Source organism: Raphanus sativus, chromosome 5 (assembly GCF_000801105.2).
Source record: "Raphanus sativus cultivar WK10039 chromosome 5, ASM80110v3, whole genome shotgun sequence".
Classification (NCBI taxonomy): Eukaryota; Viridiplantae; Streptophyta; class Magnoliopsida; order Brassicales; family Brassicaceae; genus Raphanus; species Raphanus sativus.
Genome location: NC_079515.1, coordinates 130,376 through 145,177, shown reverse-complemented (window position 1 = coordinate 145,177; position 14,802 = coordinate 130,376). Strand labels below are relative to the sequence as shown.

General features: G+C 38.3%; 4 protein-coding genes across 4 annotated transcripts; 3 read left to right on the top strand and 1 right to left on the bottom strand.

The window, feature by feature from the left end:
- The first annotated feature begins 1,845 nt into the window (after positions 1-1,845).
- On the top strand, positions 1,846-3,107 carry LOC130512762 (universal stress protein A-like protein). The gene is made up of 3 exons (XM_057011063.1): positions 1,846-2,264; positions 2,361-2,479; positions 2,811-3,107. Exons 1-3 carry the CDS (start codon positions 1,965-1,967, stop codon positions 2,917-2,919), a joined length of 528 nt encoding a protein of 175 aa, XP_056867043.1. The 5' UTR covers positions 1,846-1,964; the 3' UTR covers positions 2,920-3,107.
- Positions 3,108-6,977: 3,870 nt separating this feature from the next.
- On the top strand, positions 6,978-9,440 carry LOC130512422 (uncharacterized). Its single transcript, XM_057010387.1, has 2 exons — positions 6,978-7,366; positions 9,191-9,440. Exons 1-2 carry the CDS (start codon positions 6,993-6,995, stop codon positions 9,399-9,401), a joined length of 585 nt encoding a protein of 194 aa, XP_056866367.1. The 5' UTR covers positions 6,978-6,992; the 3' UTR covers positions 9,402-9,440.
- A 352-nt stretch (positions 9,441-9,792) lies between these two features.
- Positions 9,793-11,054, top strand: LOC108834193 (universal stress protein A-like protein). Its single transcript, XM_018607540.2, has 3 exons — positions 9,793-10,211; positions 10,308-10,426; positions 10,758-11,054. Exons 1-3 carry the CDS (start codon positions 9,912-9,914, stop codon positions 10,864-10,866), a joined length of 528 nt encoding a protein of 175 aa, XP_018463042.1. The 5' UTR covers positions 9,793-9,911; the 3' UTR covers positions 10,867-11,054.
- Positions 11,055-11,203: 149 nt separating this feature from the next.
- Positions 11,204-12,562, bottom strand: LOC130512761 (transcription factor MYB57-like). The gene is made up of 3 exons (XM_057011062.1): positions 12,253-12,562; positions 11,874-12,003; positions 11,204-11,768 (listed from the first exon to the last, which is right to left on the bottom strand). Exons 1-3 carry the CDS (start codon positions 12,419-12,421, stop codon positions 11,441-11,443), a joined length of 627 nt encoding a protein of 208 aa, XP_056867042.1. The 5' UTR covers positions 12,422-12,562; the 3' UTR covers positions 11,204-11,440.
- Positions 12,563-14,802: the final 2,240 nt, after the last annotated feature.

The window sequence follows — 14,802 nt, the reverse complement described above, 5'->3', positions numbered from 1 at the left end:
TAAACACTCTAGATCTTCACTAATCACCCTTAATCACCCTAACCCATGAATCCAAAATGTGTCTACTCCCTAATCTCCATGATAAACCTCAAATCCATATGAGATTCAAGGCTAGTCATGTTAATGATTAAGAGAAACAAGATATAAGATGAAGATTCCAAAAATCCTTAGATTGATAAAAGATTCAAGTTTTACAAGATGAGGCAAAGTCTAGAGAGAAAATGAGATACATTAGGGTTTTTGGGTCTAGAAATATATATAGAGGAGTCCAAAATCATCCTGGTTTACTCAGATTAAACCGGTCAAACCGGGACTAAACCGGTCAACCAAATAAAATCAGGTTCTTTTTCTTCTCTTGCGCCCGGGTTACTGAACCCGTTCCCAATCACCCCGGTCCTTTCTTGCTCTTCGATGTGTGAAAATTACGCCCGAGTAGTTCATCCCGGTGGGTTCTACCCGGTCTTGGGCTCTCACCTCCGCCTTGGATCAACTTCGTCTTCTTCTCAGCTTCACCATCTCGTCGGAATCAAGCCCACGTTAAAGCACCGGTGCTCAGCTGCTCGTCATCTCCGCCACGGCTCCAAGTCGGAGTCTTCCTCCACGCAAAGCTTCTTCGTTGCTTCTGGTCACGGGCTTCTCCACCGTGATTCACCTCGGCCTCGAGAACCATCTGCCACCGCTGTAAATCTTCAACCTCCTCGCTACGAGCCGCTGTGGAAGCTCGGGAATCGCCTTCGTGGCTGAGCTTGAGTCGTGGTATCTTCCATCACGGATTCTCAAATCAAAGTCGTCTCCTCTATCGTGCTCAGCTCCACCTCGGTTCTCTTCTCCGGTGAGCTACGTCGTCGGAATCAACTAGGTGACGTCGCGAGAAGAAGAACGACAATGGTGTTCTCAGCCTTATTTGCAAGTCTGGTCTCTGGATTTCTTTCCTCTTCACCTTTTACACCAAACCTTTCAGATTTGCACAAAGAACCTCACGAATTGAACAATGGACTTCTGATTGTGCAATTTAGCCCAGCGAATTTTCAGAATAGTCCCCAGACTCTTGATGGTTCTCAAACTGACCACAAACTTTGTAATTTGCAAAGATAACCTTACAATTTCGCCCCAAACTTCCAATTGTGCACTCCAAACCCTGTGATATGCAAATGAACAATCTAATGCAATATATACTCCTAATATGCAGCTCCATGACTATAATAAGCTAAAATGTGAATCTAAAACTCATTAAAATCATGAGATATCAATATGGAGAGTTGGATGACCACCGGTTTGTAGTGGAGAGAGATGGAAGTCTAACGAAGGAGGAGGAGGAGAAAACAGCGTCGTTTTGGGGAGAGGATGAGGCGAGGATCAGTGCTAGAGCTGAAGCTGAGAGAGTTTGGTTGGAATTGTATCAGATTGGACATCTTGGTTTCGGTAGAGTCTCTTTCACTGGTATTCATCAGTAATTTTTTTTTAGAAAAAAAAGTCTTTATTAACTTCCAAAAGAGTAGTGAGTACTTATGTCTTGTGAAATTCTTTAGTGTAGCAAATAAATAAATAAAACTCCAAGATCACACTGATAGTAAATAATACAATCACTATGTTACTTGAAAGTTGAAACTTGAAACACCCGAGTTTTTATTTTTATTTTTTAAAAAGTTGATAGTAATAATATTATTAGAGATCTAAACATGGGCCATTCGTTTGGGCCATAATTGTTGGGCTTGTTGTGAATGAAAGAAAGGGTAGCTTTGAAAAGATAAATACACAAAAGTTGTAGTCGGTCTCCCACGTAACAGAAAAAGCAGCGCACTATAGCAAGTGTATAAGATTATTGGGCAAAATACGCTTCTATACACACGGCGCACGACGCAGAGCCTAGTTGTCCATCTTCTGACCAGAGATCATTGTCTTAAAACAGGACTTGTTCAAGTATCAGAGAATTCGAGAAAAAAAGAAGAAGAATTTGGTGAAAGATGGAGAGGGAGCCGACACGAGTGATGGTGGCTGTGAATGAATCGACAATCAAAGGGAAGCCTCACCCTTCGATAAGCAGCAAAAGAGCTTTCGAATGGACTCTGGAGAAAATGGTCCGATCCAACACTAGCGATTTCAAGATTCTCTTGCTACATGTACATGTTGTGGACGAAGACGGTTTTGATGAGGTAGACAGCATATATGCGTCTCCTGATGATTTCAGAGACATGAGAGAGTCTAACAAGTCTAAAGGTCTTCACCTTCTCGAGTTTTTCGTTACAAAATGTCATGAGATTGGGGTAAATAAAGCTCTCTCTTACATAATCCTCAATTTCATAATAACTTGTGCACTTCTGTGATGTTTTAATAAACTAAATGCTTCTTCTTGTGTGTAGGTTAGTTGCGAGGCATGGATCAAGAAAGGTGATCCAAAGGACGTTATATGCCAAGAAGTTAGCCGCGTCCGACCAGATCTTCTTGTTTTGGGAAGCCGTGGTCTAGGCCGCTTCCAAAAGTATGTTCAACTCTCACTATTATATGCCATGCTCTCTAGTTATCTGACGCGGAGTGATCAGATCGAAATGCCAATCAGATCATACTTTTAACTGTGATGTGTTGGATAGGATTTTCGCTTTGACACAAGTTTTTGACAGACTAATTTGATTATTGGACATGAGCGGAGCCCAACAAGAGAATATAATGTTGGACTATGCATTGAGCGCTTGAATATCATAGACTCAATTAGTTAACTAGCTAGTGTTGTTGTTTGAAAACATTGGTCTGTTCTGTTTTTTTTATTTATCATACTTCTGAGTCTTTTCCCCGGTTACTCTTTTGGATTGCAGGGTCTTTGTGGGGACTGTGAGTGGGTTCTGTGTGAAGCATGCTGAGTGTCCAGTCCTCACGATCAAACGCAATGCCGATGAAACTCCCAGTGATCCTGCTGATGACTAAACCAACTACATCATAAACTCTTCTTTCATCTTATCCCAGAGTGTGCTTTTGTGTGTCCAACTCTATGATTAATAATAATTGTATGTGTGTGTGTGTGTATGTGCCTGTGCAGTCTGCTATGTTTTGGTTTCTATCATCCAACATAATATTTCAAATAATTTCATATGATCAGTCTGTTTCTGTTGTCAGTGATAGTGCAACTAAACTTTTAATTTTTATTAATCATTTAGTATAATCAAATTAATAAATCTGAACGATCAAAAGCTTATAACCGTTTCTCACATTTACTAATTACCCCAACTTTGTTCTAACTCCAACAAGCTCGAAACTGAAACAAAAAAAGAGTAATATATAAAAATTAGTTATAAACGAACAGGAGCAACTTACACACGCCTTCACATGATTTGAAGACTAATTGATATGATTGCACGAAATTATTATAAATGATAGGTAAACGAAACAAGATTTCAGCAATATGAAAACCAAAGAACGTACCATACAAACAAAAAAATCGGATCGGGTATCATACGTAGGACTAGCAAATGCATAGTCATTTAAATCAATGTGACTAAAATTAAATCACTGGGTGGTCACCATTAAGCAACTGAAGGGGCCATTGATCTTCAACGTTCCAGTAACTGTCGTTTGACTGTTCCATCACATGAAATGATGTCGTTGTCTTCGCCGGAGAAATTAAGCTCTCAGCCATATCGAAGCCTTTGCCGGAGCTGCCTTGGTCCGTCGCTGTTATCACCGAGCTCTGCGAGTTTCCCGAACAATGACGAATATTAGTCGTATTTACTGACGAAGACAATTTCACGTGTCTCTGAATCTTTGTACAATGAAAAATACAAATATAGTCACAGAAAATACAAATATGAAAATTAAATTAAATTAAAACAAAAAATATATCTGTCCTTTAAAGGACGGGTCAAAATCTAGTAAAGAATTAAAAGTGCATCTCAGTTTCTGCCCTGACGGGTTTAGAACCCGACGCACGTGATTCTTCACAGCATAGCACGTGCATGGGTTAAGCATTGTGCTTATAGAGACAGCAAACAAAGAGAAAAAGGCGTCAACGACGCTGCTTATTATCTTGAAAACCAAGAACAAATATATAAAAAGTTCAACTATTAATTTAGTCAGCCTAAAGTTTTACGCAATTGAAACAGTACTTAATCCATATTAAATGTTTTTCCGAGAGAAAAAGATAGTTTTCCGAAAGAAAAAAAGATAGTTTGTTGACAGTGAGATCATGTTAAATGTTAAGAAATAAAATATACTCCAGTTAATTTCGTTGACATATGGTACATGAAAATTAGTACTATTATACTTGAAACATCGAAGTTCTCAGGGACTTCATTTTTTTCCCCCGAGATACTTATAACTAAAATAGGGATCGAAAACAATGCATCAGATTAAGGTATTTGACTAGAAGATTTTGTACCATGTTTTTAAGTGGGAGACCATATTCTATACGAAATTGTGATCTATCAATCCTTCATGAATAGATCCTGTAAACTGTATTAGCTGTTCTCGATTTTAGAATGTAGTTCGCTTTAATCAAGAAATATAAACAAATAAAAGACACGAGTTGCATAGGAATGCACGTGAGGGGGCCGAGTTCCCATAATTTGATTCTTTCTGTCTTTGGGACAACACAAAGTTCCTCTAAATCCGTATCAACTAAACCCACAACCTTTTTTTGTCAACATGTGAACTAAACTCACAACCTAACCGGTTACATCACCAACTACACCCTAAATTCAGTCTCGCTCGTGATGTTATCTCTAGATTCTCGTCGCCTCAAAGCTAAAATAAACAACACAAGCTTACTTTCTACAATGGACTTAACTCTTTGCTAAAACCCTTTGCTAGACTGAATATTATCGGGTTGCCCCTTTTCCATAAGCAAATTTGACTGAGACTAAAACCTTTTCCTAAAAAAATGTGACTGCTGAGACTTGAAACCAATTGAGTATTGCTGACACTAGTTCAAATATAGCATCTTTAAATCTCTTATATTTAATACTCCTTCCGTTTTTTAATATCAATCGTTTCAAATAATTTTTTTTGTTTTAAACTATATGACGTTTTCAATTTTCGATGTAACATTCATTAATAATTAATGTTACTTTACCAATGATGATATACATTATATTTTATTATTTATTGGATTATGATTATGTAAACATTTAATGATTTTAGAAGATATTATATATACATATATTATCGGCTAAATGAATTTAAATTATAATATTCCAGACCCTTACACAGATGAGTAAAACAAAAGAGATCAGGTGAGAGAGAGAATTTTTTAAGAAATAAACATAGAAAAAGAGAAGTTCTAATCGAAGATATATGTGTATTTATAGATCAGATCACATCTTTCTTTTTTCTTCTTCCCCTTCTTCTCTTTCTCTCCCAGACTCATGAACAAAACAACAAAACTTAGTTTTTGTTGTTATTGATGTCTTCATTCAGGAAAGGGTTTTATTAAGGATCAGTGGCTCTTGAGTAGGCTAACTACTCGAAAAGAACCAAAGGTATGTTCATTTGATCACTCTCTATTCTTGTTCACACTACTGACCTTATTGCTTCTCCACTTTAAAAAAAAGATAGTGAATGTTGTTTCGTTAACTCCTTTTTTGTCTTAAACATATACTCTAATATTACACATTCTAGACTTTTCACACATTTTAATAAAATACATTAAGTTTGCATATTTTTGTGAATATTTTCTTCCATAATTTTAAACCAACAAAAATTCAATCAGTGCAATTAATTTTATTGAAGTTTGCAGTTAGTTAATAAAATATGCATGAAAATGTAAAAAGTAATTCTTTTTGAAACAATTTTTTTTTGTACAATATACAACTTTGTGAAATGGAAGGAGTACTGTTTATTGGTTGAAGTCGTTTATCAAGATATTTTAAAATGGAAAAGTGGCTATAAATGTTGTCACAAGACGAACAAGGAAGTAGTTTCTTTTCTTTTTAGTCAGAACTTGGATATAGTTAGCAGTTTTATAAAAGTACATTTGAAATTTTCCTTTTTATATGAATTTTCATTTATAAAATATACAATTAAAATAATTTTACACCTAATATATATTTTTAAACGCTAATAGCGATAACTAGCTAAAACAAACAAATATAATACAATTCTATTAAAAACAACAATTGCATGTCAAGTAATAATATTATACTGTGTTATACTTGTAGTTTTGTAACGGACCGCATAACTGGACCTGCATAGACCCGGCAACCCATGTGAGATTGGATCTCCACTATATCAATTCAATTTTCTTTAACGTAAAAAACTATTTTATTAGTAAAGCTTGAGATGGTTTAAATAACCAAACCAAAATTGAATAACCAGTAAAAATAAATCTATACTCGAAAACTGACTAACAAAATACAAATATATATGTATATACAAATAAATTGAATGGCCATTTTTTTGGTCAAACTGTTTAGACCATCTTTTTAAATTATTTATTTCAAGCGAATGGTTTTTAAGGACTCAATACTTGCTTCATTAAGATTGGTTTGGTGTATATATTATGCGTATGTGATATGTAGATGTATCACGTCTGTGACAAAAAATAGTAGATGTATCACGTATCTAGTATCTGAACACTCACGATTACTCTTCTTTTTCTTTCTTTTTGTCAACAACACTCTTCTTTTCGAAAAAAAGGAAAAAAAAACTCATGATTACTCGTAAGATAGAAATGTTACCGACCAATAATATTTAACTTTTATTAGCCAAAACAAATACTATATTTTGGGAATCGCAAAGTAAAGGCAATAGTTAACAATCCACCTGAAACAGTCTAGTCAATAATAAGGTAAAGTGCAGGGGAGTATCTTTGACTACAAGTTTTTTTTTTACTACAACTTTTTACTATTTTCTCTTTTACGTATCAACATATTTACATCTGCACACTCGTATATGGAACAAAATCCGTATATGTGTATCACGTATGTAACGTTTGGTAATATATAGTCTATACCAGCTAGCTATTTTAAGCGTTTTTGTTTTGCTTGCAGGAATATAACATTTAATCAATGGAAGAGGAAAACCAAAAACCACATCGATCGGTTTCACGTAAAGGCCGGAGTCATGGAGCCGATGAAGAAGCAGCGCCAGGAAACAAATGCTCCGGGGAAAGGTGCCGGTCGTCGTGGGCTGCGGCGGTGATAGCAGACTGTGTGGCGCTTTGCTGTTGTCCCTGCGCCGTCGTGAACCTCCTCACACTTGCTTTCGTCAAGGTTCCGTGGATGATTGGCCGGAAATGTATAGGCAGGAGAAAGAAAAGGAAGAAAAAGATGGAGCGTGAGGATCGTTTTCATCACAACCAGAGGTCGGAACCGGTGAAAGGCGTGAGTAGTGGATGTTGCGGGGGAGGATATGTGGTAGTGGAAGTTTTCAAGGCTCCCAAGTCAAATGATAGTATAAAAGATTGTCGAACCACAGAGAACTAAAGATCTATAGCACTAAGAATACACAAACTCTCCTAATCTAAGCAAATAAGAAGATGATGATGGTAACAAACTAAGGTCCTAGAAATATAAATAAGGTGATCTCAAATCCAAACTAGAAACAAATGCAAGAACTCAATCAAATGCTAAGGTGGACTCATGGGACTAGGGACTTGATTTGGGTGACTAAGATCCAAACTAGAGTGACAAGCTATCAATCAAACACTTTCCTTATGCCTAGACACAACACTAAACAAGCTCTATCTCTAGATGAATGTTCTTTTGCTAAAGCAACTCAAGCATCTAATCTCTTAGGTTGAATGTTACTAAAGCAAACATGGAGAACAAGTCTAATAGCAATCTTAGCCTCTTTAACAACAAATCTCTTTGGCAAAGTAGACTAAAAGCATTGAAGAGTTGGTTCAGACATTTCATCATACACCTTTCGGGCAGGAAATGTCTAGGGATCTATTTTAGTATGATCAAGACTAAAATAGCATTAAGAACCCTCAACAAGCAAAGAAATAAGTAGATCTAACACTAAACACTCTAGATCTTCACTAATCACCCTTAATCACCCTAACCCATGAATCCAAAATGTGTCTACTCCCTAATCTCCATGATAAACCTCAAATCCATATGAGATTCAAGGCTAGTCATGTTAATGATTAAGAGAAACAAGATATAAGATGAAGATTCCAAAAATCCTTAGATTGATAAAAGATTCAAGTTTTACAAGATGAGGCAAAGTCTAGAGAGAAAATGAGATACATTAGGGTTTTTGGGTCTAGAAATATATATAGAGGAGTCCAAAATCATCCTGGTTTACTCAGATTAAACCGGTCAAACCGGGACTAAACCGGTCAACCAAATAAAATCAGGTTCTTTTTCTTCTCTTGCGCCCGGGTTACTGAACCCGTTCCCAATCACCCCGGTCCTTTCTTGCTCTTCGATGTGTGAAAATTACGCCCGAGTAGTTCATCCCGGTGGGTTCTACCCGGTCTTGGGCTCTCACCTCCGCCTTGGATCAACTTCGTCTTCTTCTCAGCTTCACCATCTCGTCGGAATCAAGCCCACGTTAAAGCACCGGTGCTCAGCTGCTCGTCATCTCCGCCACGGCTCCAAGTCGGAGTCTTCCTCCACGCAAAGCTTCTTCGTTGCTTCTGGTCACGGGCTTCTCCACCGTGATTCACCTCGGCCTCGAGAACCATCTGCCACCGCTGTAAATCTTCAACCTCCTCGCTACGAGCCGCTGTGGAAGCTCGGGAATCGCCTTCGTGGCTGAGCTTGAGTCGTGGTATCTTCCATCACGGATTCTCAAATCAAAGTCGTCTCCTCTATCGTGCTCAGCTCCACCTCGGTTCTCTTCTCCGGTGAGCTACGTCGTCGGAATCAACTAGGTGACGTCGCGAGAAGAAGAACGACAATGGTGTTCTCAGCCTTATTTGCAAGTCTGGTCTCTGGATTTCTTTCCTCTTCACCTTTTACACCAAACCTTTCAGATTTGCACAAAGAACCTCACGAATTGAACAATGGACTTCTGATTGTGCAATTTAGCCCAGCGAATTTTCAGAATAGTCCCCAGACTCTTGATGGTTCTCAAACTGACCACAAACTTTGTAATTTGCAAAGATAACCTTACAATTTCGCCCCAAACTTCCAATTGTGCACTCCAAACCCTGTGATATGCAAATGAACAATCTAATGCAATATATACTCCTAATATGCAGCTCCATGACTATAATAAGCTAAAATGTGAATCTAAAACTCATTAAAATCATGAGATATCAATATGGAGAGTTGGATGACCACCGGTTTGTAGTGGAGAGAGATGGAAGTCTAACGAAGGAGGAGGAGGAGAAAACAGCGTCGTTTTGGGGAGAGGATGAGGCGAGGATCAGTGCTAGAGCTGAAGCTGAGAGAGTTTGGTTGGAATTGTATCAGATTGGACATCTTGGTTTCGGTAGAGTCTCTTTCACTGGTATTCATCAGTAATTTTTTTTTAGAAAAAAAAGTCTTTATTAACTTCCAAAAGAGTAGTGAGTACTTATGTCTTGTGAAATTCTTTAGTGTAGCAAATAAATAAATAAAACTCCAAGATCACACTGATAGTAAATAATACAATCACTATGTTACTTGAAAGTTGAAACTTGAAACACCCGAGTTTTTATTTTTATTTTTTAAAAAGTTGATAGTAATAATATTATTAGAGATCTAAACATGGGCCATTCGTTTGGGCCATAATTGTTGGGCTTGTTGTGAATGAAAGAAAGGGTAGCTTTGAAAAGATAAATACACAAAAGTTGTAGTCGGTCTCCCACGTAACAGAAAAAGCAGCGCACTATAGCAAGTGTATAAGATTATTGGGCAAAATACGCTTCTATACACACGGCGCACGACGCAGAGCCTAGTTGTCCATCTTCTGACCAGAGATCATTGTCTTAAAACAGGACTTGTTCAAGTATCAGAGAATTCGAGAAAAAAAGAAGAAGAATTTGGTGAAAGATGGAGAGGGAGCCGACACGAGTGATGGTGGCTGTGAATGAATCGACAATCAAAGGGAAGCCTCACCCTTCGATAAGCAGCAAAAGAGCTTTCGAATGGACTCTGGAGAAAATGGTCCGATCCAACACTAGCGATTTCAAGATTCTCTTGCTACATGTACATGTTGTGGACGAAGACGGTTTTGATGAGGTAGACAGCATATATGCGTCTCCTGATGATTTCAGAGACATGAGAGAGTCTAACAAGTCTAAAGGTCTTCACCTTCTCGAGTTTTTCGTTACAAAATGTCATGAGATTGGGGTAAATAAAGCTCTCTCTTACATAATCCTCAATTTCATAATAACTTGTGCACTTCTGTGATGTTTTAATAAACTAAATGCTTCTTCTTGTGTGTAGGTTAGTTGCGAGGCATGGATCAAGAAAGGTGATCCAAAGGACGTTATATGCCAAGAAGTTAGCCGCGTCCGACCAGATCTTCTTGTTTTGGGAAGCCGTGGTCTAGGCCGCTTCCAAAAGTATGTTCAACTCTCACTATTATATGCCATGCTCTCTAGTTATCTGACGCGGAGTGATCAGATCGAAATGCCAATCAGATCATACTTTTAACTGTGATGTGTTGGATAGGATTTTCGCTTTGACACAAGTTTTTGACAGACTAATTTGATTATTGGACATGAGCGGAGCCCAACAAGAGAATATAATGTTGGACTATGCATTGAGCGCTTGAATATCATAGACTCAATTAGTTAACTAGCTAGTGTTGTTGTTTGAAAACATTGGTCTGTTCTGTTTTTTTTATTTATCATACTTCTGAGTCTTTTCCCCGGTTACTCTTTTGGATTGCAGGGTCTTTGTGGGGACTGTGAGTGGGTTCTGTGTGAAGCATGCTGAGTGTCCAGTCCTCACGATCAAACGCAATGCCGATGAAACTCCCAGTGATCCTGCTGATGACTAAACCAACTACATCATAAACTCTTCTTTCATCTTATCCCAGAGTGTGCTTTTGTGTGTCCAACTCTATGATTAATAATAATTGTATGTGTGTGTGTGTGTATGTGCCTGTGCAGTCTGCTATGTTTTGGTTTCTATCATCCAACATAATATTTCAAATAATTTCATATGATCAGTCTGTTTCTGTTGTCAGTGATAGTGCAACTAAACTTTTAATTTTTATTAATCATTTAGTATAATCAAATTAATAAATCTGAACGATCAAAAGCTTATAACCGTTTCTCACATTTACTAATTACCCCAACTTTGTTCTAACTCCAACAAGCTCGAAACTGAAACAAAAAAAGAGTAATATATAAAAATTAGTTATAAACGAACAGGAGCAACTTACACACGCCTTCACATGATTTGAAGACTAATTGATATGATTGCACGAAATTATTATAAATGATAGGTAAACGAAACAAGATTTCAGCAATATGAAAACCAAAGAACGTACCATACAAACAAAAAAATCGGATCGGGTATCATACGTAGGACTAGCAAATGCATAGTCATTTAAATCAATGTGACTAAAATTAAATCACTGGGTGGTCACCATTAAGCAACTGAAGGGGCCATTGATCTTCAACGTTCCAGTAACTGTCGTTTGACTGTTCCATCACATGAAATGATGTCGTTGTCTTCGCCGGAGAAATTAAGCTCTCAGCCATATCGAAGCCTTTGCCGGAGCTGCCTTGGTCCGTCGCTGTTATCACCGAGCTCTGCGAGTTTCCCGAACAATGACGAATATTAGTCGTATTTACTGACGAAGACAATTTCACGTGTCTCTGAATCTTTGTCCTCCAGAAATTCTTTATCTCGTTGTCCGTTCTCCCTGGAAGATATTTTGCAATCTTTGACCACCTGTTAATGTTTTTACCACCGTACGTAAGTTTTCTTGTCAAATCGAACTTGCAATGAAGTTGAATGATCATGCAGTCATTAAACAATATTATATAACTAAGACACCTGTTTCCAAGCTTAGCATGAAGCCGAATGATCAAAAGCTGTTCTTCTTCTGTTATGTTCCCTCGCCGCACATCTGGCCGGAGATAGTTCAGCCACCTGAGCCGACAACTTTTTCCCGTACGTTTTAGACCTGATTACATGAAAACATAAATATATCAGAAACATAACCAACAAGATACGACGTGGGTATATTTCTATATATTCACAATTATCTCGGTCTATTATGAATCATTAAGCTAACGTGAATGCTAAACAAAACATAAATCAATTGATATTTTAAGAAAAAATAAAATACATTTTTATAAAGAAAATAAAAGACATTAGTTAATTCATATATATACAATAGAAGACGATTAAGAAATATGTTTTAATTAATTACCAGAGGCTTTGGCTACGGAGTTCCAAAGACCTTCACCATGATTAAGGATGTAATTAAAGAGGATCCAATCTTCTTCCATAGTCCATGGTCCTTTCCTCACTGTTCCTTCTTCTTCTTCTTTCTGTGATGGTATTCTCTCTTTCCTTATCTCTGTCTTCTTCGTATCCATCTTCTTCTTTCTAGTTAGATTGTTTTGTATCTTTGTACTCGGAGGCGGGAAGATTGATCAACAACTGTTTCCTTCTATAGGAAAATACACACTATATGAAAACTTATGATATATACTAATGAAAATATGTAATACTTAATTACAAAGCTTACCGATAATAAATAAATAGTTAAATGAAAATGTTGGCGGATTAGTTCACGTCCACACAATTCGTAAACAGTGAGAAAGAAGAAACATGACACAAAACTTATGTTGAATAACGACTACTTCCTAACACTCTCTATCAATCCTATATTTATACTAGCTAATATTTAATTAGAATTTGAAACCAGTGAATGTCTTCTTTTTTTCCGAAACTGATTTCGATTAACCCATTTTCGATCATGTAGGCAGTAGGCTGCACACTCTTAATAAAATGTTAAAAACTACTAGTATATTTGACTTGATAAAGACGTTTTTACGTGTATGATTTAGATTTTACCTTTTATAAAATATATCTTAAAATTGGAGAAAATAAAATACAACGGGCTTGTGATAGCGTTTGCTTATGGGCGAAATTAATTGGAATCAGTTTGATGTATGCCAAATTTAGTAAGTGGAGTTTTGTGGCTGAAAATTCAAATGATGCGTCAGCTCACGATCCAATTCACTTATTGTAATAGAATATAAAACTGGCATTTTGTTTTAAAACAGATAAAAATATAACCAATTAGCTTTCCTGTAGATTTCCATATATAAACTTTGAACTATCACTCTTGTTTTTTTTATCCAAAACAAGTTGAAACCATTCTCTCTCAGGCACTACCTACGAGATTTCTTTTACACGCTGGATACTAAATTGACTTCCCCAAATATCCAACGTTTTCTTTCCTTTTCTGTACCTGTCCCACAGTAGATCTCGTTCCTTTTTCAAACCTTTTCCTCTTTTAGCTTTTAACCGGCGGTCCATAGTTTGTTCTCTGATATCCGTCGAGCTCCGGGGACACAACCTCGCCGGGTTCAGCCCCCGACAACCGTCGGCGGGTCAGCCAGGACCTTCCTGAGCCGTTACCAATCTCCTCCGTGTCTTATCCTTCAAGTCTCGCCCTGCTGCAAACCTGCATCTGTTGGATAAATGGAGTTCCTTCTAGTCGGTGTGCAGTAACATCCCGGAGCTGATAAGAAGCCATTATACGTTGGTTGACATAACCTCTCCATCCCTCACTTTGGCTCACTGCCTTCACTGTCAACATTTTGAACTCTGTTTTTCAACTATGGCTCGCCGACTCTCTCGCTCTGACAAAGAGAAATGGGTAGCTACAACACCTCCTCCGACAAAGCGACCACCAGTTCGTATTCCTGTCAGTGACAATACTGATCTAATTGCAGCAAACAAGCTTACCATCATCGGGCGCGTCACTAACCCTTTGTTACAGAACACTAGAGCTGTAATAAACTTTCTCCCACAAGTATGGGGGCTAGAGGACCGTGTAGAAGGGCGGGATATGGGACCTGAAAAGTTCCAGTTCCGATTCCGGTCTGAGTACGATCTACAAGTGGTTCTAAGTAAGGGGCCATACCACTACAAGAAGTGGATGCTCCTCTTGCAAAGATGGGAACCCACAGTCTCAGAATCCTTTCCTAGTGCCATCGCCTTCTGGATCAGAATCCATGGAATCCCCCTCCACTTCTGCAATGAACCCACTATTACCACTATTGGGGATAATCTTGGTTACCTTGCTGATAAGGTTGTTGATGAAGCTAAAATCCGAGTGGAGTTCAATGGGCTCCAACCTTTGGAGATGACCATGGAGATTCAACTCCCGTCTGATGATATCATTGCTGTGGAGTTTGAGTACTTGAAGATTGAAAAACATTGCTTTACATGCTTCTCTCTGTTTCATGAGGACCAAAACTGTCCTGTGAAATCTCGCAGTGCCCTCCCCATCAAAGAGAGGAACCTAGGGATTACACAGCGTATCGCTCTCCAGCGCATTGAAGCTGATAAACGTCGACACGATGAGCGCAGAGGATACCGTAGACCCTCTCAGCACCCTGCCCCCGTTGCAAACCAACGAGAGGAATCTCGACAGAAGACAGTGCATTACTCTGATCATAGAGACTCTCATAGGACTCCAAGGGATTCCAATTCTCTCACTCACAGGAGCCATCGCTCCCAGGCTCGACCTTCTCGATCCAACATGTTAGAGGAGAGCAGAAGATCTCATCGAGATGATTCAAGGACCCTATCAAGTGGGGTTCGGGTACAAAACTTGGATGTTCCTGTAGACCCTCGTTCTACCCCTGCAGGAGCTCCCCACTCTTTGGATTCCCATACTCCTTCCCCACGCAACCTCAGAGAGAGATTGGAGTACCCTCTAGACTCGGGAAACAATGGGGGA

What these genes read in the sequence shown, in the direction of transcription:
- LOC130512422 (XM_057010387.1), top strand. Translation starts at nt 6,993, where the DNA reads ATGGAAGAGGAAAACCAAAAACCACATCGATCGGTTTCACGTAAAGGC. An exon ending in GAAGTTTTCAAGGCTCCCAA is followed by an intron (nt 7,367 to 9,190) that starts GTCAAATGATAG and finishes TAAAATCATGAG; the next exon opens with ATATCAATATGGAGAGTTGG.
- LOC130512762 (XM_057011063.1), top strand. Translation starts at nt 1,965, where the DNA reads ATGGAGAGGGAGCCGACACGAGTGATGGTGGCTGTGAATGAATCGACA. An exon ending in CAAAATGTCATGAGATTGGG is followed by an intron (nt 2,265 to 2,360) that starts GTAAATAAAGCT and finishes TCTTGTGTGTAG; the next exon opens with GTTAGTTGCGAGGCATGGAT. An exon ending in GGTCTAGGCCGCTTCCAAAA is followed by an intron (nt 2,480 to 2,810) that starts GTATGTTCAACT and finishes TTTGGATTGCAG; the next exon opens with GGTCTTTGTGGGGACTGTGA.
- LOC108834193 (XM_018607540.2), top strand. Translation starts at nt 9,912, where the DNA reads ATGGAGAGGGAGCCGACACGAGTGATGGTGGCTGTGAATGAATCGACA. An exon ending in CAAAATGTCATGAGATTGGG is followed by an intron (nt 10,212 to 10,307) that starts GTAAATAAAGCT and finishes TCTTGTGTGTAG; the next exon opens with GTTAGTTGCGAGGCATGGAT. An exon ending in GGTCTAGGCCGCTTCCAAAA is followed by an intron (nt 10,427 to 10,757) that starts GTATGTTCAACT and finishes TTTGGATTGCAG; the next exon opens with GGTCTTTGTGGGGACTGTGA.
- LOC130512761 (XM_057011062.1), bottom strand. Translation starts at nt 12,421, where the DNA reads ATGGATACGAAGAAGACAGAGATAAGGAAAGAGAGAATACCATCACAG. An exon ending in CTCCGTAGCCAAAGCCTCTG is followed by an intron (nt 12,004 to 12,252) that starts GTAATTAATTAA and finishes TCATGTAATCAG; the next exon opens with GTCTAAAACGTACGGGAAAA. An exon ending in CATGCTAAGCTTGGAAACAG is followed by an intron (nt 11,769 to 11,873) that starts GTGTCTTAGTTA and finishes AAACATTAACAG; the next exon opens with GTGGTCAAAGATTGCAAAAT.